Here is a 26,888-nt window from a genome sequence, read left to right as displayed (position 1 = left end):
CGTAGGAGTGAGGCTGGCACCAGGGCCCAGGCCCCGCCCCCTCCTCTGAAGAGCAAGAGGAAGAAGAGGTTCTGGGCTGCACGGCCCTTTCCGGAAGGAACCTCTCCCCGGGGGAGCCCAGAGACGGAGAGGCAGGAACAGGTCTCCAGACGGCCCCCCTTGAGGCTGAGAAGGAAACAGGGACCACAGGTGAGGTGTCGGGCTAGACGCTGCTATGCCTGCTCCTCAGGCCTTTCCGCTGCAGTGCTGGCCCCAACCTTAGCCTTGGACACAGACAGGACCACTAGCTGGGAGGCCAAGGGCAGCGGTCTGCCTACAGGCACCGCTGGGCTTCCACTCAGACATACTAGCACCTTGTCCTTGGGCCCTCTCCCGTGTTCCCACAGAGGGCCCGGTAGATCCAGTATCCCTCCAGAGCCAGGGGAGTGCTGGGGGGAGAGGGCACGCTCGGAGACACAGGCTCAAGGCCAACCCCCTGCGGCTGACATCCCTGCCAAGGCCGGAGAGGCCGCGGGGGAAGGGCCCGCTCCCCCCCACCCCTCCCGCCTGTGTTCTCCCCTCTCCTGACCTTTCCTCGGGGTGAGCCCGTGTGGTCAGGACAGAACACTCAACACCTCTGAGTCCCGGGGATACGGTTTCACCCTCCACCACAGCAGCGCCTTCTCTGGGCCTCAGCCCGCAGGAGCCGCCAGGACACCGGTGCCCTGGGGGCCGGCCCGCCTGCCTCTACCCTTGAAAGCTCTTTGCCGCGTCCGCCGTCCAAGAACCAGGGCGTTTTCCTCTGTCCTTGTGACCCCGTGGGCCTTTATTGCCGCTTCCTGGAGAGAAGAACTTCTGTGCACAATTCTTTGGGTATAAAAGGGAATTGCAGATCTTGGAAGGCTGTGATGGGGGTGAGGGGGCCGGGGCCAAGGACTGGAGGAGAGACATCTGAACTTGTGCTTCGGCTTCACGAAGAGGCCCTGGGTCCCACCGGAGCTGCCAGGAGCCTGGGGACCGCTCCGAGCAGGAGCTGGCCGGGCCAAGGCTGCCCGGATGCAATGCACCCTTGCTTCTCCCGGGATCTGGAGGGACCAGCAGAAGAGGTCCCCTGCCCTCCCCACGGCCCAGAGAGGCCCACATGCCAAGGAAAGGGGCACACGGCCCCTCTTCCTGTCCCGGGCCCGGGTCTCCCCTGCCCAGGACACCTGAGTTGTGGGAAAGGCGGCTGTGTCCCTGAGTGGAGGGCTGCTGGGCTGACGGCTGCTAGGCGGAAGCAGAGGGCAGACAGACTGCAGAGGCAGGAGCTGCTAGTGTCTGCGCGGGCTGGCCCTCTAGGCCCACGACAGGCTAAGTTACATCAAAGTCGGGGAGGGGGGGAGGGAGGAAGTAGTTTTTTGTTTGCTTCCTACCTCCTGGAAATAGGCTGGGAACGGGGCAGAGGAGATTAAGGGGAAAGTCCTAGAGGTCCCCCTTCCCGCAGAGTTTCCCCTAAAGGCGTCACATGCAAACAGGTCCCCTCTGTGGCTTCTGAGAGAAGCAGGTGAGGGAGACAAGGAGACAGGAGAAGGGAGCGCACGGCTCAGGGCTCAGTCTGGGAGAGGGCCCCTCAGTCTGCCCTGGAGGCAGGCCCTGAGGGGTGTCGGAGCCCAGGGAACAGCTCCCCCACCTGAGCTGCCCGTAGAGCCGGAAGGAAGGGAGTGGGCAGAGGCCAGGGCTGCAGGGGAGGTTGCTCTGTGGAGTGTGGGGAAGAGGGAGACACACCTGGCCACCCTACTCAACCAGCCTGCCCCTCAGGCCTGGCTGCATCTGGCCCAGGGGATTCTGGGAAGGGACTCATCTCCCACAACCACAGAGGCTGCTGCTGCGGGTCCTAGGAGAGACCCCACCCTGGGCTCCGATGGGCTCGTCTCTCAGTCCAAGGGGGCCAGCCGAGCTGTGGCCTCCTGAGGAGTCCGCGCTGCGGGGAGCTCCTCGGGCGAGCAGCCCGTGTCCGGTTTCCTCATTAGCAACAGTGAGGCTGCGGTGTCTCAGGGGAGAGGTACCCTGAGCAGAGCCTGGAGCCTCAGGGCAGGAAGACGTGTCTCTCCAGGGGCCTCTCGGGGCTCCTGGTAAGGTCCTGGGCCTCCCTTGGAGTGACTCGGACCTCTCCAGGGAGGTCTCCAGGGACTAGAAGCCAGGGGCCTGGGCTGATGCCCTCGGGTTGGATGCAGTCAGGCCAAGTGGAGAAGGGCCGATGCTGCCCCCGGCCTCAGCCAGAGGTGCCCGAGGCCCGGCGCCCGCTCACACCGCTGTTTCCCGCTCCCTGCGCACGTTCTCCTTCTTCCTCTTCATCTTGCAGAAGCCGTGGAAGCCACAGAAGCAGGCGAAGGTGAACTGGGGCATGCCCTAGGCCAGGCCGGGGGCTCACCTGAGAGCTGCAGAGGAAGGCCGGGAGGGCAGGGGCGGAAGAGAGACAGGAGAGAGGCAGCTGCGGTTAATGTCTACTGGGGGGAGGGCCATGACACCAAACAGCAGCTCAGAAACCCATTTTCTGACCTGTGCAGAGCTGAGGGCATCCCTGGAGTGGAGCGGGCCGAGTCCCCGCAGGGAGGAGAAACTGCCAGCTGACCACACTGCTCCCCTCCCACCCCCTCTGCCTAACCTCATCACCACACCTGCAGTTGGGGACAGGAAGCAGGCTGACTCAGAGCAAGCTCTGCCCGGGCCACCGTACACAGGTTGGGAGGGAGCGTTCCACTCACCCCGTTAGGTCACAGGGTCTAATGATGCCAACGCAGGACTGTGTGGACCTTGAAGAAGGCCCCTTGTCCAGCACAGCCTCGACCTTGACACCTGGAACTGAGTCCCGGCTTCCTCCCTTCCCTGGCAGCCCCCGTGTGTCTGAGGCCCTCGGGGAAGTCTATAGGGGACATAATTCACTTGCTTTGACCGCTCAGGGCAACACACATCTGTCCTCACGCAGAGAACGGAAAGCAGCCCGGCGGTGTGGCTCAGTGGTTGAACATCCATCCATGAACCAGGTCATGGTTCGATTCCCAGTCAGGGCACATGGCTGAGTTTGGGTCTCCATCCCTAGTACAGGGTGTGCAGGAGATAGCCAATCAAACAATTCCTTCTCGTTGATGTTTCTCTCTCTCTCTCTTCCTCTCTGAAATCAATAAAACCATATATATATATATATATATTTTTTTTTTTTTTTTAAAGCAGTGTTCTTTTAGCCAACAGGCTATTTTATTGAGCACCTAGGCTGGGCAAAGGGCTCAGGAGGTAGGGCCATCAGGATAAAAGTATAGTTTCTTCCCTGGCACAAAAGAAGTTTGAGGTTCAGGCTGCACTTTCCCCAGCGGGGCACGTGGTCTCCTACCTTTGGGGGCCCCCTCCTACCCCAGTCAGTCTGGGGGTAGGAGGGGCTTCAGAAGATACACTCAGTCTGTGCGAGCACCCCTTTCTCCACACTCCTGTGGGCTTCCGCAGCCTCAGCATCCCTCCCCCCCCCCCCCCACACACACACACACATTCCTCCAGCTCACTCCTCTGCCCTCCCGCCTGCCGAGAGGGCAGAAGCGCATTCATGTCAATTCAAGCGGAGCAGCTGGGCCCAGAGGAAAGCCCGTGTGGGCCAGGGGCCGGCCTCCACCCCGCGCCTGCCTGAGTCACTGCTCTGCGAACACAGAAGGCAGCCCGGCCCAATGCCCAGAGGAGGGGGAGGCAGGGGCTGCGGAGAAGCAAGCACGAGGCATGTCCCTGGGCCCAGACCCTCTTGCAAGAGATTGCATGGATGTCCCAGGCCCCAGGTGCTGGGCACCCTGCAGTGTGTCCACGTGTTTGAGGAGCCTGGCCTGTGCCCAGGCGGTGGCTCTCTGGACAGTTGTAAAAATCTGGCCAACCTCGTTCTGGCGGACAAGCTCCTTTGTGCTTCTCCAGATAGGGCAGGGGGCCCAGCTGGCAGGCCCTCCCCAAGCACCATGCCCACGTGGGGCTAGGTCCCCTCACCCGTCGGGTCCCGGGAATGCAGTGACCGACTGTCACTTATAGGTGCGATGCATTTGCAAGGGCCAGCGGGGTGCGCAGGAGGCCCGGCGTGAGTCAGCACCGGCAGGTAGACTGGTTTCATCACCCGCTTCCCAGCGCCGTCCAGACACCCACTCTCCCGGGGTATATATAGAAAGCGGGAGCAATCTGCTCGCCGTATATATAGCCATCGCCAAGACATAACTACTAGATTTCCAGATCTCTCTCCCGCAGCTGTCTCTGGATCCCTCCGTGACAAAACCTAGAGAGAGGCAGGTGTCTCAACTGGGGTTTGGGTGGCCGGGTTCTATTCCTGGCTCTGACGCTGGCACGCTGTGTCCCCCTGGGTGATGGCTGTCCTCCACTGGGCTTTCATTTCCTCGTTTCGTCATACCAGGAAGCTCATCAAGGTTTAACGCTTAGACCCCAAACTGCTGGGAACCCCCACTTGATCAGGGAGGGAGAACGGGGGTCCCCTTGCAATGGGTAGTCGTACATTTTCTTTGCTGGGGGGTGTGTGTCAAGGGTGCTATCCACAAAGCATTCCCACGATTACGGGGAAACTATCCGGGGCAAAATCAACAAAGCGGATGTGGAGAAGGAACTGGTGAAGAAAACAAGCCAGGCAAGGAGCTTGGCCCATCACTGCCCTCTCGCACACCCCCTCCCCCCAACTCAGGGTTCCAGGGTGTAAAGATCCAACCCCTCTCTCTCTACCCCCCTCCCCTCCAAGGCCAGCTTTCTTAAAAACAGCAAACTGTGTCCCCTGACGTGATGGGTCCCACTGGCGCCTTTGGGAAGGTGAGGAGATCCTGAGGATTTGGTTCCCTGGGGGGAGTTGGGGGAAGCGGAGCCAGGACCTCCGGAGGAAAGGAGGGGCGCTCAGGTGCTGGGGCTGCAGTGGCCTCCCAGAGGGGTCCAGAGCTGACTGCCTCAGGGGATTCCTGGGCCCTTGTTTCTAAGGACAGAGAAGAGCCAGGCTTAGGTCTTTGGTTCAAAATGCTCTGGGCATCCCCTCCCCTCTCCACCAGCTGCCAGGGCCCTCCCTGCGAGGTGCATGCTCCGAGCCCTGGAGGCAGTCTGGGCTGTCTGTGGCTCACAGGTCCCCGGCCAGCCCCAGAAGTGGGGGGACATGGAGCAGAGAACCCCTTCCCATTTTAGTTTGCCCACTGTGGGGCCCCGCCCCCTCCCTCAGCCCCAGCAGCAGGGGCCTGGGGAGCCCCTTTGCCAGGGCTGTGGTCTCTGCTGCTGCCTGCTTTGCCCCCCGTCTTTGTCCCTTCACTCGGCGGCATTAGCTGGAGGGCTCCCTGGAGAAGTCAGATCCCCACCATCATCCCAAACCACCAGGAGGGTCCCAGCCTCCCTGCTGACCCCTTCCCTTGGTCCTCACCCCCACATCTCCTCTCTTTGCCGAACACCCCCACGGGGTCCCCCATCCAAAACCTCCAGTGAAAATGGGGCAGAGACCGCTTAACAGGTGGAAGAAGCAAGAGGGACTCCGAACAGGCGAGACGCTAAGACGAGGAGACAGCCAGGGCTCCGGGCTCGCAGACCACAAACTCCTGGGTGTTTCCCATGCTGGCGGTGTCCCCTCAAAGTGGGCGGCAGTGGGGGTTGGGAGAGAATTGTAAGTGTTGGTACATGCCAGGAATTCTCTAACAAGAAAAGGGATCCTGTGCCTCCCACCCCCCACCCCCCCACCCCCCAAAGCAGAAGCAGAGTAGCTTCCTCAAGGCTCCCCACCCCCCATCTTCCACCCACCCCACCCCCGACCCCAGGTAAAGGGCAGAAAGAGAAGTGACCCAGGGAGGAGGGACACCCTCGGCCTCTAGAACAATGCTCACCCCCCCCCTGCCCGCCCCGCCCGCTCAGCACCGGGCCTCCGTAATTAAAATATGAATTCACCTTCCCTCCCCGAGCCATTCATCACGGCGCAGGGAAGCAGCTGCGGCCTGGGAGACCGGATTTGGGGGATTAACTCGGGCGCTGGAGCAGACACACCAGGAGGAGGAAGAATTAGAAAGGAAGGGGGTGAATTGGGTTTTCTCTCCCCACCTCCTCCCTCTCCCGCCACCACTGAGCCTCACACCCCACCCCTTCCCCCCAAAGCCTGGCCTCTGCAGGTTTCTGGGAACTGTAGTCTCCGGGACTGTGTTGATAAACAGGCAGGCCAGGGGTGGGTGGTGGCACAGACTACAGATCCCAGGACTTCTTCCCGGAGTTGGCAGCGGCAAAGCTGGGCACAGGCCTCGTCTGGGAGAAGCCCGAGTTCTCCTTGGAGATTAACTCCTTCTTGGCCTGCGAGAGGCTGGGTCCCTGCCTCTGGCTGGCTGAGCACTCTGGCATCTGCAGGAAAGTCCTCTCTGCCCTCCATGGCTTTGCTCACTCATGTAGAGAGGAAGCTCCCCCCCCCCCACACACACACACACCTGTCAAGACTACAGGGGCACCCACACACTGGCCATTGGTTCTGAGGGACCCAGCCGTGGAGCCGGCGGGGTCTCGAGCATAACTGAGGGCCCCCGCAGCTCAGGACCCAGTGGTCCAAACTGTCAGTCCCAGAAGCACACCCCCCCAGCTCACACGTGAATGCGCCCCCCCCTCCCCTTGTCAAGATGAGCCAGATTGTTTTCAACAGAAAGGGGTGGTTTTAGCAGTCAAACTCCGTCTCCACTAAGACACCGGACCAGAACGACCAGAGATCCGCTTGGACCTCAGTGCAGTTAAACACGGAAGCACTTTCCCCGTGGAGCCTTCTGCTGGCTGTCTCCGAGGACCACGGAGACTTAGATGGCTCAGAATGCTAGGTTCCAGCTGTGTGCACCAGGGAACAGGAGACGCAGCCCTCTGATCTGCAAGTCGTGCCGGGAGAGAGGGCGTGGGGCCAACGACAGAGAACAGAAAGAGCTGCAGCTCTAATCCCGGAAGCTCCCAGGCCCGGGCCCATCCAGGTGGGACCGGCACAGGTGCGCTGCTGAGCTGTGGGCTTGCTTTGTCCCTGCTCCTGACAACTTACTACTTTCACCACCGCCCCCGCCCTCACCCCTTTTCTTCACGCTTACAATTCCATTCATTCGACAACCATTTACCCAGAAGCCCCTACTGAGCCTTGCTGGAGCTTTAGTCGCTGGAGCAGTCATCTGCCCCCATGGTCCCAGTCCCGCCCAGGGTTGGGGCCTTCCTGCAAACTGGGCGACACGGGTCCAGCTGCAGGAGGGGTGCTGCTCTCAGCTGGCTTCTCACCTAGGAGACCCGGAGCTAAGGGAGGCAGACCGGTGCTGGGGTGTCCTCAGGGCGTGACGGGGAACAGGATAGGCTGACACTGAGCCAGGGCAGATGGACAAGGAGAGGGGAGGGAGGTGCTGGCCACCTCTGCTCTCTGGGCGGGAGAACCAGAGGCGAGTGAAAACCCTGGCAAATTCTCCTCTCTGTTCCGAGCACCATCGAAGCGGCTTGGATCCGCCCCAGCAAAACCCAGTTGGCCTGGGCTTTCTCTTCGCTTCTTCTCTTGTTGGATTCCTGACCCCCAGCTCTCCGGAAAGGAAAACCAGTGAGGGACCTTGAAAGAGTGATTAGAGTTGGGCCCTGGGGGCAATTTGTAGACAGACATCCAAGAGGGACATGGTGAGAGCCCCTCGGGTGGGAACAGCACTTTCCAGTTCTGAGCACTTTGTCGGTGCTCCCAGCCTCCGGCGTGATGTGGCGAGAGCACAAGTTCAAACCCCAGCACTGCCCCTTCCCGGCCGTGTGAACTTGGGCCACTTTCCTAGCTCCCTTGAGTCTCAGATTTCCCACAAGTGGGATAATAATAGTTCCTTTCTCAAGGGTTGCTTCCAGGATGAAATGAGCGAGCACAGGTATGATGGACAGAATTGGGTCTGACACATGGCGGGCACGAGGTAGGTATCGGCTGGGGAAATGAAAGGCTATGAGGCATCACACGTAACTTGCCTTCTGATTCTCCATATCAAACCTAGTACTCTGGCTCTATATTTGGTCTGTCTTAGGCAGACTGGGGGCTGGAAGGGTGCTTCCTCCGCTCCTCCCGCCAGACTGCCTGCCTCAGCTCCCTCTGCGAAGTCCTCCAGGGCGGCCGGGTGGAGGTAGGCAGGTTGCAGAGAGGACCAGGTAGGGGGAGCCAGGCGGGAGAGGGCAGGGAGAGCAGGTCTTTCATAGATTCAGCGGGAAGGGAGGAAGTGCCTGGACAGGGTAGCAGGCCAGGAGCTGGGATCCCGGGCTCCAACCAGAGCCTGTGGGGGTGGCTGCTTCCTGCTTTCTCTGCTGAAGTTCCTCTCCCCCAGTGGCCAGCCCGAGCCCTCCCATTGTCAGCCACGGAGAGGACCCGGGTCTCTCTTCCACCGACAAAGGCTGAGGATTCGAGCCAACCACGAGGAGTGAGTGAGGCCGAGAGGCTGAGGCTGTCCTGGAGGTACTGAGCAAAGGTCCAAGGTCCAAGTGGCACAACATTCCTGACTCCAGCCCCCCAATCCCAGGGCGCAGGCCAGGCCTCAGTGACGTGGCAAGGAGGCAGGAGCTGACAAAGGCAGGAGCTGACAGAGACCTCCGCGCCCCTGCACGTCTCTTTCCAGCCTCTTCATTTCAGAGGGAAGGACCAGGACCAGAGAGGGGAAGTGACTTGGCCAAGGTCACACAGCCTAGCCCCAGACCCCCTGCATGCCCCACCCCCAAGCAGAGCCCCATCGGGTGCCCCTTCCCGGCGGTCTCCCAGCCTGGTCCTCAGGGAGACGCAGACGCTGCAGGAGAAGGAGCAGGCCCCTCACTGTAGCCCATGGCTTTTAGCCCTACATGAGTTCCAACGGCAATCACATAGGAATGAAAAGCCATAGGCCACAGCAGAGCGGAGGGGGTCCGGCAGCAGGAATCACAAAAGGACTCGGGGAGCTGAAGGGACTTGGGTGCCCTCATGCCCCTTCCCACCCACCCACCCACCCACACTGCCTCCCCTGAGGTCCTGGGCCCCCCAGGTTACATTCTCTCACCGACCCCTGAGGCCGGCCCCAGAAGCATGAAAGCCATCCCAGTAATGAGTTCCCGGTTCTGGGCCCACAAAAGCCCCCGCACAATGGGCCTCCCTCCGGGATGAGGGGTGGCTTCCAGGCCATAAAGGACTCCTCCAGGCCCCTTAATTAGCCTCCAGCCCCTGCCCAGGGGCCTTCACTGCACCCCCCACCCCACCCCCAGAGAATAGGGCCGGATCTTTGGATCTTTTCACTGCACTGCTGCAGGCCCAGCACCAGCCCCATCGGACGCTCCCCTTACCAAGTTTAACCCTTTCTAGTCCGGCCGCGGGAAGCAGAGAGGGCAAGAGGGCCTGGGAGGAGGAGAGCAGAGACAAGCGCCTGCCTTTGCTGTAGAGGGAGAAACGCATCTGCTGAGCCCCGAAGGTGGGGGGATGGGAGATGGCCCAACTTCCCGGACTGGTCCCGGTAGTTACAGACAGTTCCATTCCCGGGCGGTTTAGAAGGCGGCAGGAAAAGGGCCAGAGCTTGACCTCCCCACCGTCTCCCACCTCCAGCGAGGAGTTAGCCATGGCGCTCGCCACCCCTGGGTGATGCTGGGGGAGGGGTGCGTGACGCTCTGCCTCCCACATTGGCAGGATAGGGGAGGAGGGGACAGGCACAGGCACCTCCAGCTTCAGGGTGAAGGGCTGAGTCCCAGGAGACCAAGGCCTCCGGCCCCAGGAAAACATGTGTTCTAAGCAGGGCTGTCTCCTCCTCCCTCTCCCACGATGGGGCAGTGGTGGGCCTGCATCGGCCTTGGAGGAGAGTTCGGGGAAGCTCCAGGGAATTCGAATCCCCAAGCCCAGCCTTGACCTCTCTCAGGGACCCCACACAGACCAGGCCCTGTCTCTGCCAGGCAGCAGGGGCAACCCCCACCTCAGCCCTATCCCCAGCCTCTGGAGGAGGCTCACTGGCTCTCTGTGGGACCCTGGCTGCTTCCCACACTATACACACACACACACACACACACACACACACACCAATTTTGCCAAATTTTAAGAGCCAAACTGACACCCTCCAACTTCCCACGTGAAACTTAGGGTCATCGGCCCCCAGATCCCAGACACAGGCCCTGCAAACACTGTGGGCTCAGTCCTCTCCCATGGGACACTGGGCCAAGGGGCTCACGACTCCCCAAGAGCCACTGCCTGCTTCCATGCAGCCCCCACTCCCGCCCGCTTACCCCAGGAGCTCCTCGCCCAGCCACTGGGGCAGGCCTTCCGGTCCGCACTCTGCCTCCTGGTCTGAGTTGTGCAGCACTGGACCTGACTCACTAGGGAAGACCTGACCCGCCCCTCCCCCAGCCCAGTGGCCGGTGGGTGGGGGTAGGGTGGGCGGGGCCGGCAGGAGGTCAGGTATTCCTTCAACCCTGACTCGGTTGGGCCGGAGTAACAAAGGTCTCATTGAGCCTCCGGCTGTCTGGTCAGTGAAGCACAAACCTCTTGTATCTGCTCGCTTTTGATCTCACTCCCTCTGAACACACCGTGTATTACTCACACCCCCCTGCCAGGCTATTGGTGAGGCTGGACTCCCCTCCCTCCGCCCCTCCCCACCTCCTCTCTCCTTCCTTCCCCCGCTGCTCCCCTCTAGCTTTTTTATGCTTTGATTTTTGGCAGGAGACCTGAGGCAGCTGCCCAGAGGCCCCTTCCTCCCGAGTGCTCTCCCCACCTCTCAGCCCTAGCTCGCTCCTCTCCTCACCCAGACCGTGTCCCTGCCCAGCCTCTGCGGCTGCACCTGTCTGTCCGGCTCTCCAAGATCCTCAGACCAGCTCAGGTCTGGGCCCCATCCACTCACTCTCACCTGGTCCTTCCCTCGGACCACAGATTCTTCGCCCTGGCTGGCCCCCAGCCCAGTCCACCTGACAAGTCCCCAGCCAGCTCCACAAGGGGCAGCCTCTCTCCAGGGTGTTTCTGGGGCCAGAAGGACTAGGGCGTGACGGGGAAAACAGCTCTCAGGTCTCAGTGGCCTGTCCAGACCTCCTGGAAGGTGGAAGGAGAAGAAGCAGGTCAGCCAGGCCTCACCTCCTCTTCTGAGGAAACCCTGCTTTGTCCAGACCCGAGAATCTGCCTTCTAGTGAAAGGCTGTCACTGGGTGAGAACCCCAAGGGTTCACCCTCCTCAAGTGGGGGCCATCCCACCATCCCTGCCTCCTGTGGCCGCCCCAAACCTCCTGCAGCCCTGCGGGGTGAGGACTGCACGCCCTCTCCGGCTTCCCCAGCCGTCCTCTCCGGCTTCCCCGGCCGTTTCCCACGGCAGGCCCCCGCAGGGAGGGGGACAGTCACCTCTGAGGGCTGAGCGCTCCCCAGAAATGCCAGCAGATGCTGAGGGCTCCCACTGTCTCTGCGGGGGCCCTGCCAGCTCCCCGGGCACCACCTGTGGCCTCCTCCTCCCCTCCCTGCCCCCCAGGTACGCCATTCAGCGGAGCGGAGGAGGATTTGGGGAAGTTCTCCTGCCCCAACAGAGGCCCCATTCTTCCTGTGGCCGGCTCCCTTTGTCCCTCCTGACTCCACACATTCCTGGGCTCTAATGAGAAGCCAGGCCGCCACCAGCCCTTCCCGCCCTGCACTCTCCGCACAGCCCGGCCCGCGCCTGTGGGGGGCAGAGGTTGGGGGAGGGAGGCAGGGAACAATCGGGAGGAAGTAAAAGGAGACAAAACAGAGGGGAGGAGACAGGACTGGGGGAGACCCAGAGCAATGGTGAAAGGAGACGGAAATGTGAGAGAAATGATAGAGGAGAAAGGGGGCGGGGAGGAAGGAACTGATATTTTATTAAGTGAAAACCATGTCAAGCGCACGCTAGGCCTTTAATACCAAGTGTCGGTATTCTTCTTCTCATCTAGAAGAGAAAACGGAGGCTTACAGAAGCGGGAGGGGCATGTTTGCTCTTAGGACAGGGAGCAGGGGGAGTCTGGGAGAAAGGAGAGCCTGAAAAGGGTGCTGACAATGAGGAAAGAGGCTGCGTGGAAAACAAGCCGCTCGGGAGGAGGCAGAGTGGGTGGAGGACGAGGGCCAGCCGTGGTCTTGGGATACCCCCAACCTCCTGCCATTCCCTTCGGGTCTGGCTGCCCCACTGGGGAGCACACACCCTAAGGGCCCAGGCGCCATCCCCTCCGGGAATACGTCCTTTGCCGCCACACCTGCTGGAGACCCAGGTGCAGCCTGGGCACGAAGGCTTGTTTCACGGGGGAGCAGGCGGCAGCAGCTCCCTGGGCAAGGAGCCCCCACTCCCACCACTGCCTCCGACGGCCCACAGTCACCCTGAGCCTCAGCCTACACATCTAGGCACTGGGGTTGGAAGTGGCTCCAGTTGAAAAATCAGGCAGATCGGAGAGCATTCCTTTGCAAGGAGAGGAGTGGGAGGGGCTAGTGAGAAAGCCATAATAGAAGGGGCCAGGGGCACAGACGAGGCCCGGCCTGGGGAGAAGACTGAAGAACTAGAACGGCTTCTCAAGGAGCCACCGGGGGCACAGCCACCTCTCAGCACCGCGGCCAGGCACACAGTAGGCGCTCAGTAGGCACACAGTAGGTGGTATGCTAGTGTATTAGGGATTCTTGCACTTGGTAGGAGGTTACAGCAAACCCGAGGTTCCATCACCTCCACGATTTCATGAGTCTACAGACTTAGTTGCCTTTTGAGGGGCTGGGAGCCCAGCAGCCCCGCCTCTTTCTTCGCCCCCGGTGGCCGGAAACCAGGACCTTAGGAAGATACTCAGCTAGGAAGGCGAGGCACTCTCACAACCCCACACACCCTCCCACGGAGGTTGAAGTGGAAGCATACCACCGCATTCTAAGGCTGCTGGCTGAACGATACAGGCATGTAGCTGTCGAATGAGTGAATGAATGAACGAACGACTGAATGGTGAAGCTTGGGAACAAGAGCAAAAGATCTAGATTCTCCCACTGCTCAGGGGTGTGTGTGTGTGTGTGTGTGTGTGTGTGTGTGTGTGTGTAGCTCCTCAGGGTCTGTCCTGTCGGGGAGGAGAGTCCCTGTGCTGGAGCAGGCCGGGTTAGGGGTAGGAACACACCTCCTGACATCTGATTCCACCCACCATGGGGGCGGGGGAAGAGGGGGAACACACTGCAGAAACTTCAGAGTGCCAGGGATTTGATTCTGCTGCCTCTGCCCAAACAGGCCTCCAGATTTGGAGGTGACATTGGGATGGGTCTGTGGGTGCAGTCCTTGGCCCATTACTGACCCTGAGGACCAGTTCCAGGCGGACCAGGCAATCTCCTCCACACGGTCCTCTGGACCCGAACCAGACCGGAGGGGTGCCTGCTCCCCAGAGCAGGAGGACCACCTGATTTCTGGGCCCCTAGGCGGCCTCCTCTGTGCCACACACCTCCACTGCCTCCTGGCTCTGCTTCTGCTCCGAAGCATGACCAGCTCAGTCTCCTTCCCAGTCACTGGCTTCAGGGGGAGGGTGCTGGCCACTGAGCAAGAAAGCACAGGGAAGCCAGGCATGAGTTTTCTTTTTCCCCCGAGGGCTTTGTCCATTTGTCTCCGGGGCCTCAGTGCTGAGCCTCCCAGGCAAACGGAGGGAGCTCCCAGCCTGACAGGGTCCCCGGGCTTAGGGGATGGGAAGGGAAGGGAGCCCTGGGGTAGCCTCAGACCATCAAGGCAGAGCGAGACCAGAGGACAGAGAGATAAAGGGGAGGGGTCTTTGCAGCCCTGACACGTTCGGCCCCTGCCTCTGACTTCTCCTAAGCTCCAGGGCGGAGCTGTGGGAGGGAGGAGAACAGAGGGGAAGTGCGTGGGTCACCAGAATCCAGCCTCCCCAAACTCAGGACCTGGCCACAGTTTTGCCTCTCAGAGCAGCCAAGCTGTTAAAGAAAAAAAATACAATAACGGGTCATTGGCAAACTCACATGCATTTCAGCCCAAGCCATTCACGAGCATCAGAATGTTCCAACGACCTACCCCAGACCCCATCTCCTCCTCCCAGCCCACCCCCTTCCTCCCGGGCCTCCCTCAGCCCACAGTGGGCGAAGGTGGCCGAGCCTACAGCATGCCACCCTCTCCCAAGCGCCTGTGGAGTATGTCACACTCAGAGGAGGAGGCAGGCGGAGAAGTGGGGGTTGGGGTGGGGAGAGGGTCTGCAGGGGCAGCCACTCGTTTATCAAACATGCACTGAGCACGTACAATGCGGCAGGGGCTGTGCTAGGCACTGGGACACAGCCCTCCGTGAGGCTCAGCCACACAGGCAGTGAGGGGAAGACGGGCCCACAGGCAGTGATGGCATTCAGAGCAGTCCTCCCACCCTGGCCCTGGTCTCCCTCACCGCCCAGGGCCCTCACACTGCCTTTTGGCAGCGGCGGTGGCGGCGGGGTGTCTTACACTGAACTTGGCACTCTCTCTGTTTGAGGGTCCCTCCTTCCTCTTCATACCTTTAGGCAGGTGGCCTCAGGTGGATACTGTGTGTGTGTGTGTGTGTGTGTGTGTGTGTGTGTGTGTGTATGTGTGTGAGAGAGAGAGAGAGAGAGACAGACAGAGAGAGAGAGAGAGAGAGAGAGAGAGAGAGAGAGAGAGAGAGCGAGCGCGCGAGGGAGGGAGAGGGAGGCCCCAATGGGGCAATGGGGAGCTGGAATTGAGTGACAGAGACAGACACTGTTCCCAGCGCTGAGCCTCGGCTGTGTCTGCTTGGAGGACGTGACCAGGGTTTTCAGGCCACCAAAACTACCCCCTCCAAGGGGGCATCTTAGGGGACAATCAACTCAGAGCTCTTTGATCCCGGGGCTCCCATCCCAGCCTCATGAGGGCCAAATAGCCTCCAAAGTTACCCTCCTCCAGGCTCAGGCTGGGCTAGGATGTTCCCTGGTTGCTGACGGTACAATGAAAGAATCACCAGGAGAAAGTAAAACCAAAGAAGCATTTGTTAATGGGAACTGAGGGGCAGGGGCAGGATTCTAGTGCTTCCCCAGGAAGGCGGTGGGATGGCAGTCAGGAGGGGAGGGTCTCCCTCGGGCCCCCAGGCGCCCTCTCCTGACCAGCTGGGCAGAGGCAGGGGCAGGTGGCCAGCCGGTTCTCTATGGTCACTCTGCCAAGGACCCTTTCTCAGGAAAAGGGTGCGGGTCTCCTGTCCGTTGCTGCTTCCCAGCCTCCCTGGCTGGGCTCTGCTCCCAGGCTGGCCTCCAGCTCCAGCCCCTTTTAGGTGTGTGTGTGTGTGTGTGTGTGTGTGTGTGTGTGTGTGTGTGAGGGCCCGGGGTTCGAGGAGGGAGGGGGTAATCCTGCCCTAAGGGTTTCACCTAGCCTCCCATGATGGGGTCTCCTGGGACCTTTGCTCCAGGGGTACCAGACACCTCTGCTTTCCCCTTCTTCGTGCCAAACACAGGCACAGGTGTCACCAAGCCCTGACCCCTGCCTCGCCTATATCCCCTTTCCCCCAATCCCAGCCGCACCCGGGGGTGAAGGAAAGAAAGGGTGGTGGCCCCCAAAGCTGGTCTCTCCAAGCCCGGAGTGGGTGCCTGGGCGACCTCCTGAGCCAGGGCCCTCGCTCCCTCTCACACTGCCCCCCTGAATCGCACCAACTGCAAACACCTTTACAAGAACAATGGCGATGGGGGCTCCCTTTGGCCGACCTGGGGCGCGTCGACGCGGCCGCGGCCAGTTGGCCCGGCTTTCGGGTGAGTGCCTGGGCCGCATCGCGGCGGAGTCCGGCCGAACCCAGCACCCCGCGCCGCCCAGCCAGAGCCCCGCGAGGAGGCGAGCCCTCCCCGGCCGCCCCGGCCCTCAGCCCGGCCCAGGGCTCGGGCTCGCGGCACTTTCTGCCCATTTGTTTCCGCTCAGTACTCACCGTTCGGATGCCGAGCCGGCTCCCCTCTCGCACTCACTTCCTTTGTCTCTCTTTCTCTCCCTCTCTCCTCTCTCTTCCCTCCTCGTCGGAGACTCCGCAGCCTCTTCCAGCGGAGAGAAATAATGATTCTTCTCAATGGGTTCGCACGGGGCGCGCACACACACACCCCCGCCGGGGCGCCCAATCAATGCACACACCTTCGGGGTCCCTTTAACCTCTGCGGAGGACTCCGAGGATTCACCACCAAGCCTGTCTCGGCGCAGCATACATATGCATTAAGGTATGAAAGGACAGCCGAGGCGCGGAACTTCAGGTTTGGCATTTAGACAGACAGACTTGGGTCTCTGCCCCCCACTCCCCGCCCCAGCCTCAACAAGCCACCTCCACAGCCTCGCAGTGGTCACCGCGAGCTCCTACGGGGTGTCAGGGGGCCTCCTTATCTTGCTCTGTGCCCCCAATCCCCCCCCCTCGCGCGCCCCCTGCGGGCGGGGCAGACCCTCGGCGGGCGCTTCTTCCACTTCCCGCGCGCACGCCGCGGCTGGGCCCGGGCCCCCGCGCCCCCGCACGGCGCCCGGCCGGGAACTAACTCCGAGCTCAGAGCCGCGGATACCGGCAAGAGCGGGACGGCGACCTGCCCGCTCGCCGGAGTTCCCGGCGGAGCGAGGAAGGCCCAGAACACGATCCCTCCGGCGGCGGGCAGAGCCACCAAGCGCCTGGGGGTCCCGCCGCCCCCGCCGGTCCCGACCTGCACACACACACACACACACACGCGTTTGCACAAGCGCGCGCGCGCACACACACACACACACACACGGACGTATTTGCACAAGTGCACGCACACACACAGGAACGCATTTGCACACGCGCGCGTACCTAGCTGCGCACAGACACTGTCGCGCGCGCTCGCACGCACTCCGGGCTGTAACAAAGGAAGAGGGGCCAGCGGCGCTGCCTTACTTTTTTCTTCCTCTTCTCCACTCTTGGGCAGCCCCGCAGCCCCCATCCTGCCGGCCCCGCACTCCCCGGCCTTCCGCGCCCCGCGCCCCACCGGGCGGCCGGCATTCCGGAGCAGCGCGTCCGTCCGAGCGGCAACTTCGCGCCCGGGCGCCCGCTCCGCGCAGCCCGGCGGGCGGGAGACAAAAGCGGCGGCGGCGCCGGAGGGAGGCCGCGGACAAGGTGTGCTCGCTAATTGTCAGGAAATGTGTGTGTGTGCGCGCCGGGAGCCGGGGGGAGGAGGGGGGCGGGGAGGAGCGCGGCCGGAGCGGGAGCGGGGAGAGGAGACCCACCCCCCAGCCCAGCCACTCGCCCGCCCGCGCCGGGCACCGATCGCGGATTAGAGAATACATTATCTGCTCGCCTCCCATTGGGCTGCGGCGGAGGCGGCCGTCGGCGGCGCCGGGCTGGGAGTCTGCCCGGCTCTTTGCATGCACCGCACAGCTCCGGCTCGCCTCCCTTCGCGCCGGGCCAAGAGCCGGGGGCCTGGGCTCCAGACACCGGAGGACACCAGCCGGCTGGCTCGCCGCCCCTCCCCCGCCGCCCTGCGCCGCCTGACCCTTCTTCGCCCCTCTCGGTTCTGGCTGGTGTCCTGGGGACGAAGAGACTGGGAGAAAGAAGCCCAGAAAGGATGGAGATTGCAGACTCCCTCCCCCAACCTCTGCTCCCACCGCCTTCCAAGAAGGAGAAGCGGGAGCAGCTGGGGTCGCTCACCTGGGCCAAGCCCGCCTCAGAGAGGGCCTGGGGGGCCCGCGGAGAGGAGCCCTGTAGCGGCCAAGGCCCCTCGCTTGGGCCATCTCCTGCCCTCCACACAGTAGCGGTGACAAAGAGGAGGTGGCACTAAGGCTCTTTGCTTTCTCCAGCCCGGTCAGCTCCAGCCCAACCTTGTTCCCTATTTCCTGGGCCTTTCCATGCCCGCCTGGAAGTCAGGCAACACCTTCTGGTTCCGAGCAGCCCCTTGCCAAGAATGCATTCATTCATTCATTCATTCATTCATTTTTTAAGTAAGTAATATGCAGGGTCATCTCTATGATCTAGGCACCGGGAAATGCAGAGAGAAAAGATTCAGATCAGCAGGCACACAAAAATAAATAAATAAATAAAATAAAATTACTACTGTGTGAGGTGCCATACCACGGTACCGGCAAGTTTTAAATCAGAAATTGGGGTGACTCATTTCAGCCATTCATTCAACTAGTGATTTAGCATGTTTTAAGTGCCAGGCTCTGTGCTGGGCATTGGAGACACATAGATGGACTGGTAGGCATGGTGTCCACGCCTCCCACACGCACCCCCTGGAGCAGACAGTCTGGTGCGCAGTGACTGGTGTGATATGGATAAGGGGAGGGTGATGGGACTAGCAGGGGTTTTTAATGTAGTTAGCAAGCCCAGAGGGCTTCTCTGAGGAAATGAGATCTAAGTGAAGGCCTAAAGATAAATAAGAGAGAGCTAGGTGACGATGGGTTGGAGAAGGTGGGGGAGGGGGGAGTTCTGAGCAGAAGAAACTTGTAGAAAGGGCCTTGAGCTGCTGGCGTCTGGCTTTAGAAGGCAAGCAAACATCCACCTGGCAGAGGGAGGTGGGGCTGGGAAGGCCTGAGCTCTGTTCCGGGGGAACTAACAGATCCGCCCGGAGTAACATCTACATGTATGACCCAGGCCAGACTTCTCCGGGCCTGTGGCTGAAGGTTTTGGAAGAGGCTCGCTTGTGTGTTATCTCTCACCCCAGGCTAAACCTGCACCCTACCCCCGCTTTACTTCTAGTCGCTGTCTGTTGCAACTGGACCCACTCTGCCTGCTAAAGAGAACCCTGAAACAAACAACCTACATGATGACTTCCCTGCTCCATGTATCACTCTGTTTTCTTTGTCACTGACCCTTGGCTGTCACACAGGGAAGCTGTCCCTAGGACCAGCCTAGACTCCTTTCCACACACTGGGATCGTATGCTTTCCAAGCACTGCCACGGTTATTATCCTCGATTCGCACAACCCTGAGAATTAAGTTTATCTCCATGGGACAGATGGGGAAACTGATGTCAGAAAGGGGGTATAGCCTACCCAGTGTCACATGCAAATTTCTTGACGAACCAGTTTGTGGCTTCCCACCTTCCCCCCACTAGACTACAGGTAGGTGCCCCTTCCCAGCTCTCTGGTGAGCCCCATTGAGGGTAGCGGCTAAGCCATCCCCTGCCTTTCCAAGCTCCTTCAGCACCTAGGACAGGGCCCGACACACCCAGGCTCTCAAGCCAACCCTGCTGAGCGCGGCTGTGTGGAAGGTAAGGAATTGATTGAACAGCAGAAAGCACGTGGGCTTCGGACTTACACACACCTCCACCGACACTGACATGTTACTAACGCCCACTGTGCAGTTACTCAGCCTTTCTGAGGCAGAGATCCCTCACCTCTCAAGTGGAATTCACAGTATCTGCCTGAGAAGGTGTTGCAAGATTAAGTGAAACGATGGGTGTGTGGAATATCTAGGGAAACACACAAAAGACCTTGATAACAGCAGTTACCGCTGGGAAGGGGGTCAGCGGGAATGGGGCACTGGAGCAAAAAAGAGGAACTCGCTTTTCACGGTTCCCCTAGTAGCTGTGACATATATACCACATGCATGGATGACCTGTCCAAAACGAAGAATGAAATATTTTAATGAGCTAATACGTGAAGCAACATAACCACCACCATCAAATGGGCGTTCCGTACACATCTGCTGAACGGAACTGAGTTTTGCAGTTGGAAATACCAGGATGGCATATTAAAGAAAAGTGTAGAGTCTCCTTCAGAAGGGATCTGGCCTGAAGGCTTGCACTCTGGCCACAGGCAAAGGTGAAGATGTCAACCAGGTGAGATATTTCCAGCCCAGAAGTTCTACAGTTCAAACCCCCTGTCACAGAGGGAAATAGCATCCCAGCAGGCCCATTGTTCTACTGAGAGACCAGATTCCTGGGAGTAACCTGAGAGGGCTGGGGATGGAGCAGAGGTGATAGGAAGGGAAGACCGGGGGACTGGGCAGCCCTCCCACAGGCCCCATTCTGTCCAGAGAGGATGGGGCAGGACGGATTCCGGACCTGCATCCTTAGTTAGCTCTCTAAAGCTTAGCAAGCGAGCTATCCCCCCCGCCCCCGGGCACGCTGTGGCCCCTAAGGAAAGCTGAGAGCAGCAGGTGGTGCGCCTAAGGAGGGGAGTGGGCTTTCTCCTGTTACCCTCCAGGTATCGAGGTCCCGGCCAGGACAGGGCAGCCATTCATCACCAGCACAAAGGGACACTCTCTCCGCCACACAGAGACCAGGCCAGGTCACCTCAGATACTGGGGCATAACCTCAGCGGGAACTTTAGAGCCTCTTTAAAAAAAAAAAAAAAAAAAAAAAAAAAAAAAAAAAAAGCTTTGCACTCTTACATCTAGTGGCATTGGGGGAGGGATTGAGGCAGGAAGGAAGCATTTTCTGGGAGATTCTAGGGGAGAAAAAGATAGTGGCCCCAGCCTCAGTGAAACTAAAGGTAGGGCAAACAGAATCAGAAAGGCTAGAAAAGGAAGAATCAGAAGACATGGACATCATTTATTGAGAGGAGCAACAGCTAAGGGAGGGAAGGAAGAAAAGTCAAGTACCAGAGCTGGCATGGACACCTTTCTGTCTAAGGGGAGGATGTGGCTGCTCCTTTTTCTGCTCTGGAGAAGGGCGTGGTGAGGGTTTCAGACTGGCTTGGGAGCTGGGGCACAGGATGTTCTGTAACTCCAGCCTTTGACACATCATCTTCCACCTTTGCCTACCGTCCACTATTCCTCATTAATGCAGAACACAGCTACAACCCAGTCCCTAATTAGTCTTGAACATGGAAATGACCCTTATAAAAAAGGGACAAAGTACCAACGATTTTCATATTAAGTAATCAAAGGTCCTAAGGGATGATCACCCCCATTCGCATGTTCTGAGACTTCGTTGGATTCAGTGCGCTGGGTATTGGCCCATTCCTATCACAGATATCAGAACATCAGATACAGGTGGTTTTAACCAGTGATTATGCCACGTGCCTGGCACAGCATGACATATCTTGGGGATACAGCCAGGGCTCGTTTCATTCATCCTTTCATTCACACTTGCCAACTAAATACTCTGGGCTGTGTAGCTTTCACTGACCATCCTTCTTCCTCAATTACAACATCGGGACAGGCCCTATCATGCCCCACATCACAAATCCTAGTCATCCACGTCATCTATAATCCCATAGATGAAATCCCCAACCCAGCTACTAACTGAATTTTACCTCCCACCTTTCCTTACCACCCAGAACCTTTGCACTGTATCCTTTGGAACTCAGTCTGATTTGAACTCTCCTCGATGTTTGACACAAGGCCTACTCTACTCTTCTCCCCAAAGCACTCTCTTCCCTTGAAACACCTCCCCACCCCACCTCACTGGCCATTCCCTCATCTCCCCATGGGCTCTCTTCTCCTCTGCACTCTCTCTAACCCTTTCTCCCGTCAACATCACCTAGTCTTATGGCCTTAAAAGCCAGCCACCCCCTGAGCTCTGGGCCTGCATATCCAAAAGCCCACTTGACCTCTCCTCTTGAATGCTGTGTCAGTTTCCTAAGGCTGATGTGACCAAGTACCAGAAACAGGATGGCTTGAAGCAACAGAAATAGATTGTCTCCCAGTTCTGGAGGCCAGAAGTCCAAAGTCAAGGTGTTGGCAGGATGACACTCCCGCTGAGTCCCGCTTTCCTCAGTGACAACGTCAGGGAGGAGGATCCTTCCTTGCCTCCTTCTCCTCCTCCTCTGTCTGGCAGTTCCAGATGCCCCTTGGCTTGTGACAGCACCACACCTTTCTCCGTCTGCACCTTCACACGGCCATCTTCCTCTGTGCCTGTGTCCTTACACAGTGCTCTCCTCTGTGTGTGCGTCCCAGATTTTCCCTCTTCTCTGAAGGACACGAGTAATATTGGATTAGGGCCATCCTAATGGCTTCCTCTTAACTTGATTATATTTGCACAAGCCCAAATAAGGTCCCATTCATAAGTATTGAAGATTAGGATTTCAACGTATCTTTTCTTTTTTTTTTTGGTGGGGGGGGGGGAGCACAAGTCAACCCATAACCGATGTCAACTAGGTATTTCAAACTTAACACATGCATAATGGAATTCTTGATCCTATACTGCTAGCCCCCAACCTGTTTCTCTTTGTCTTTCCCTCTGTTAGTTAACAGTACTATCGTTCTGTTCAAAAGCCTAGAGAACATGCTTCATTCCTCTCTTTTCCTCTCTCTCTCTATCAGCAAGACCCATTTCCAAATCCAACCCCTCTTCCCGTCTTCCCTGCTACCACTTGAGTCTAGTATAATCTCACCCCTCTCTGCACCAGCCTCCTAACTGATCTCTGCTCCCACTCATCCTAATGACTACAGTCTACTTTCCATCGAAAAGCCAGAGTGATTGTTTCAGTGCATAAATCAGATCACATCCCTCCTACTGCTTAAAACCTCCCAAAGACTTCTCATTGGAATTAGAATAAAATCCAAGCTTCTTAACGTGGCTTATGAGGCTTTATATGATCCGACCCCTCTTCTCTCATTTCCCACACGAGCCTCATCCTCAGCGGCACAAGCCTTCTTTCTGTCTCCCTGGAGCGCCCTGAGCTTGTTCCTGCCTCTGGGCCTTGCATTTGCTCTTCCTTCTGCTCGGAACACCCTTCCCCATCTTGGTGTGAATAACTTTGCTCTCAGGTTCATGTATCAAAAATTCCACTGCAACAGGAATTCTCTCCCATTCCTGTATTATCCTATTTATAACTTCATTGCTATCTGAGATTGTTTTTATTTGCTTTATTTATTTCTGAAACTATGATCTGATTCTCCTACTAGACCACCAACATCATGAGGGTGAGGGTTTAATCTGTCTTTGTCACTTCTTCATCCCCAGCACCTATTACAGAGCCAGGGATCAGTAGGTATCCAGGGTATTTATTAAATGAACAAATCAGTGCTATATGCCAGGCACTGTACTAGGGTCTTCAGATTCAACAATGAGGGAAAAGCAAAATCTGTTCCTTCTCCATGAATCACACAGCGATCCTCCCCATGAGGAGCATGTCATAGAGATATCCAGCTCTTGAACGACTTCCAGCAACACTCTCTCTGAAGATGGGCAAGCCCTCTCTCTCCACCCAAAGACGCTTTTCCAAAACACACACCACTCCAGAGCTAATGGCAAACCCACTGGTGTGCAATGGTGTGCTGATTTCAAAGATAATGAAATCTGAAAAACAATGCATGTTAAATTTGGTGAAATGGTATGAATGACAGTCCACTGGCTTTGGAATATGCATCTTTTTATTGAATGTTTATCCCAAATTCAATAGCAAATGGGAAGAGGATGTAGTGAGTGAGAGGTGAGAGGCAGTTCCCAGTTTATCAAGCTAGAAGAGCGTAGCTCATTTTTCTTATGCTCTGAAAGGGCACGAGAGATTTAAAATGTAAAAATGTTATGGTTCCATTTATAGGTGAATTGTCAAGACTCAAAGACATTACATGGCTGATCAAGGCCACACAGGTAGGAGGGGACTCAATGCTAGGGCTTCTGTGTCAAAATTCAGTATCTAAACTAATGTCCATCAGCTAATGAATGAATAAACACAATGCATTACAGGAGAATATTACTCAGCCAGCAGAAGGGCACATGCTACATGGATGGGCCTTTATAATATTGTGCTAAGTGAAATAAACCAGACACGATAAGCCATATATTGTATTATTCCATTTATATGAATTGTCCAGAACAGAGAAATCTATAGACACAGAGCAGATATGGTTACCAGGGATTGGGGAAAAGGGGGTGACTGTTAATAAGAATGGGGTTTCCTTTGGGAGTGGTGAAATGCCCTAGAATTAAATAAGGGCGTTGGTGCACAAACTTGTGAATGTATTGAATGTTACTAATGGTAAATTTTACATTACATGTATGTCACCACAATTAGAAAGAAAGACTCAGACCAAAAAAAAAAAAAAAAAAAATCTGTTCCCTTTCCTCCCTGATACTGCTAATATATATATATATATATATATATATATATATATATATATATATATATATATATATATATATTCATTGACTTCAGAGTGGAAGGAAGAAGGAGAAAGAGAGAAACATCAATGATGAGAGAGAATCATTGATCGGTTGCCTCCTGCACACCCCCAACTGGGGATTGGGCCCGCAACCCAGCCATGTGCCCCCGACCAGAATCTAACCCAGGACCCCTCAGTCCACAGACCAACACTCTATCCACTCAGCCAAACCAGCCAGGGTGCTCCCTGGTAATGCTGTAGCCAGTCTACAGGCTGGCATGGCTGGTACTGCTGTAGCCAGTCTACAGGCTGGCATGGCCAGTGCCTACCATACAGTGGGCACTTGATAACTTGTAGAGAGAATTGGGCTAGGGGGTGGCTGCTGTTTAGGGACAGGAACTCTCCAGAGATGGCCTACATGCTGCTCGAGGTCAAAGCCAGGATGTCCGGGGGTGTAGAAGAACAGAGAAAAAGAGAGATGAGGAGGTCTGAAGAAATCGGCAACAGGAGAAATGGGGCAGAGAGAAGAAAGAGAAGCAGAGAAAGGGGGAAGGGCCTAGGCCCAGGAGAAAGCAGGGCCGGAAGTAGATTCATGGCTGTGGGTGGGCGTGAGAAGAGAAAAATTGAGAACTCCTACTGGGCATGGATTTCTTCAGGGGTGATGAAAATGTTCCAAAACTGGCCATAGTGATGAAAAAAAAAAAAAATCACCAAATAATAAGCTTTGAATGGATGAGTTGTAAGGTCTGTGAATGATATCTCAATAAAGCCTTTGGATTTTTTTAAAGCCCTAATCTCAAGGCCCACTCTTGGGGAACACAAACTAAGACCTTTAGAGCCTGTCACTGTGCCTAGCACATAGTAGGTGTTGGGTATAAATGGAAGTACATGTGGAATGACTAAATGAATGGAAAATAACTGCGAACACAGGCTTCATGGTAGTCACACAGACAACTTCAGAAAGAACTACAACTACCATTCCCCCAAGCTCATCCTCAGCCCTTGCCTCATCCCCCACTGGAAACAAATGGAAAATCTCACAGCAGATTGGAATTGTCTTCGTGTGTGAAGGGAGGAGAGTGGCTTGTGTATGGGCGGCAAGGAGATGGTGAGGGCAGGGAAGGAGCGTGTATGCATGTGAGTAAGTATGTATTTGTATGTGAGAGTGGGGCATTTGCATCTGTGCCTGAGAATGTGTGTGAGTTTGCATGTAGTGTGTGTGTGTGTGTGTGTGTGTGTGTGCGAGCACACCCGCATCCATGTGTGGTGATGCAGAGTCCACAGGAATATAGCAACAGAATCGTTGGTGGTCTCCTAGCTGCAGACCACCTCCCGAGACAGAGCACCCAGCACCCACCCAGCCCCTTCGTGTTGCCCTTTGGCCCAGGAAGCCCCTGCTATTGGAGTCCCTGACTGTTGGGGGTCCTGGCAACAGATCACTGTCACTTCCACAGATGGCCCCACCTGAGGCCCCTCGGCCAACACTCTCGGCTGTTCATTGCTCAGCTGGTCGCATCTACAGGACTGGGCGGCTGAGAGGAGAAAAAGGAGGCAAACTCCCAGCATAATCCAATGTTCCAGACCTTTTCTTGTCCACTAGCAATAAATTCAGTTCTTGACCGATTTAGGACATAATTCCTGTGAAAATGTGCTTCAATGACCTTGACTCAACATTCTGCCTCTGCTGAGCTTCAAAGACTGGGATCCAAGCCGCCAGGCGCCTCCTGCGAGGCTGTGCAAAGGTGGGAAACACGCTGGTGACCAATGTGAGGCCTGGCCCTACACTGACCCCCGGTAGACAGGTCCTCCCCCCCCCCCCCCCCCACATTTCCTTAGTGTGGTCACATTCTACTCTGACATGGGACAGCTTGCAGCCCTCCACCTTGTTGGCCACTAGGACCACCTTCCTTCCTCACACCCCACAGTTTCAGGGATTCCTGGCCACCGCCCCATCCACTCTGCAGGATCCTGAGAACTCTCATTCTAGCTGTTCCCAGGCCAGGAGCATTTCAGGGGCAGAAGAATAAGTCTTTCCGCTGATTCCAGACTCCACCTCCCTGGGCACCGGCCCTTCCCACCTCCAGCAGATGGTCACAGCCACAAGCAGGAAAAGAAAAAGCATGGCACCCAACCCAGCCACCCTCCACCCTCTCTCTGACCCCTCCCCAGCAGAGAGCCCTGTCTACGTGCGTTTGCCTTCGCCCATCCCAGTGCACCTGCTGACCATGTAGTCCGTTGTCATTCAACAAGTATTTTTGGCCTGTCTGCTCTGAGCTAGGGCCTGGCACAGTGCCCGGGGAGACCAAGATGAATGCTCTCAAGGACCTCAGACAAGTAGCACATAACACATCATAATAAAAGCAAGGATAGTGCTTATAAAACACAAGAGAGCTCACCGTGTACAATCTCTGTGTGTTTGCTTGGTTGTGTGAATTGCTGTCTTAAGCATTTTACTTCTGCTAGGTCACGTAATTTTATAACAACCCCATAGCGTGGATATTACAGATACAGACGCTGAGGTTCAGAGAGGTTAGGTAACTTGTCCGAGGTCACCCCAGCTAGTAAAGGGAGTGAAGAGAAATTCTAGGTTGCTTCTGGATGAGCACAGGAGAGAGAAACGCAGGGTCCAGGGCACTCAGCTGCCTGGAGGGATAGTGGAGGTTGTTGGACCATCCACGTTCTCTTCCCAGACACTGAACTACCTTCAAGTCCGCTCTAAGCACAAGGGATTGGCAAGATTAAGTCTTAGTGTCAAAGCCCTTTCACACACTGAAGGACAGCAATGTGGGTCCTTGGCATGGAAGGGCGGGGAGGAAGGAAAGTCGTGGTGCCAATAATCTGTGACCAGGAGAGACCACTAGACACCATTTCTTTGGCACCGGGTACCACTGCATAAGGGGGTAGTCTGGGGGCCCCTTTATGTCATCCACTCCCATTGTACTATCAATATATACTTCCTTGGTCATAACTCACCACACCTCACGGTTTCATGGTCATTCTGTTTGTGTTTCCAAGTTCCCTGTGTCTTAACCAA

At 57.2% G+C, this 26,888-nt stretch overlaps 1 protein-coding gene across 3 annotated transcripts; it reads right to left on the bottom strand.

Annotated features, from left to right (window-relative positions):
- Positions 1-1,168: 1,168 nt before the first annotated feature.
- Positions 1,169-6,039, bottom strand: BLACAT1 (BLACAT1 overlapping LEMD1 locus). 3 transcript variants are annotated; one of them, XM_084865496.1, is made up of 4 exons: positions 5,899-6,039; positions 5,461-5,584; positions 2,724-2,881; positions 1,169-2,396 (listed from the first exon to the last, which is right to left on the bottom strand). In XM_084865496.1, the coding sequence occupies exon 4, from the start codon at positions 2,362-2,364 to the stop codon at positions 2,263-2,265; it is 102 nt and encodes a 33-aa protein (XP_084721622.1). In that variant the 5' UTR covers positions 2,365-2,396; positions 2,724-2,881; positions 5,461-5,584; positions 5,899-6,039; the 3' UTR covers positions 1,169-2,262. The 3 variants fall into 3 exon arrangements, with proteins under 3 accessions (XP_084721622.1, XP_084721624.1, XP_084721623.1); XM_084865498.1 differs by lacking the exon at positions 2,724-2,881; XM_084865497.1 differs by lacking the exons at positions 2,724-2,881; positions 5,461-5,584 and having other exon boundaries at positions 5,899-6,030.
- Positions 6,040-26,888: the final 20,849 nt, after the last annotated feature.

This window comes from Pipistrellus hanaki (assembly GCF_964339955.1).
Source record: "Pipistrellus hanaki genome assembly, chromosome: 18".
Classification (NCBI taxonomy): Eukaryota; Metazoa; Chordata; class Mammalia; order Chiroptera; family Vespertilionidae; genus Pipistrellus; species Pipistrellus hanaki.
The sequence above is the reverse complement of the archived record's forward strand: the minus strand, read 5'-3'. Positions and strand labels throughout refer to the sequence as shown.

Coding starts and splice junctions, on each gene's coding strand:
- BLACAT1 (XM_084865496.1), bottom strand. CDS start 2,364: ATGCCCCAGTTCACCTTCGCCTGCTTCTGTGGCTTCCACGGCTTCTGC.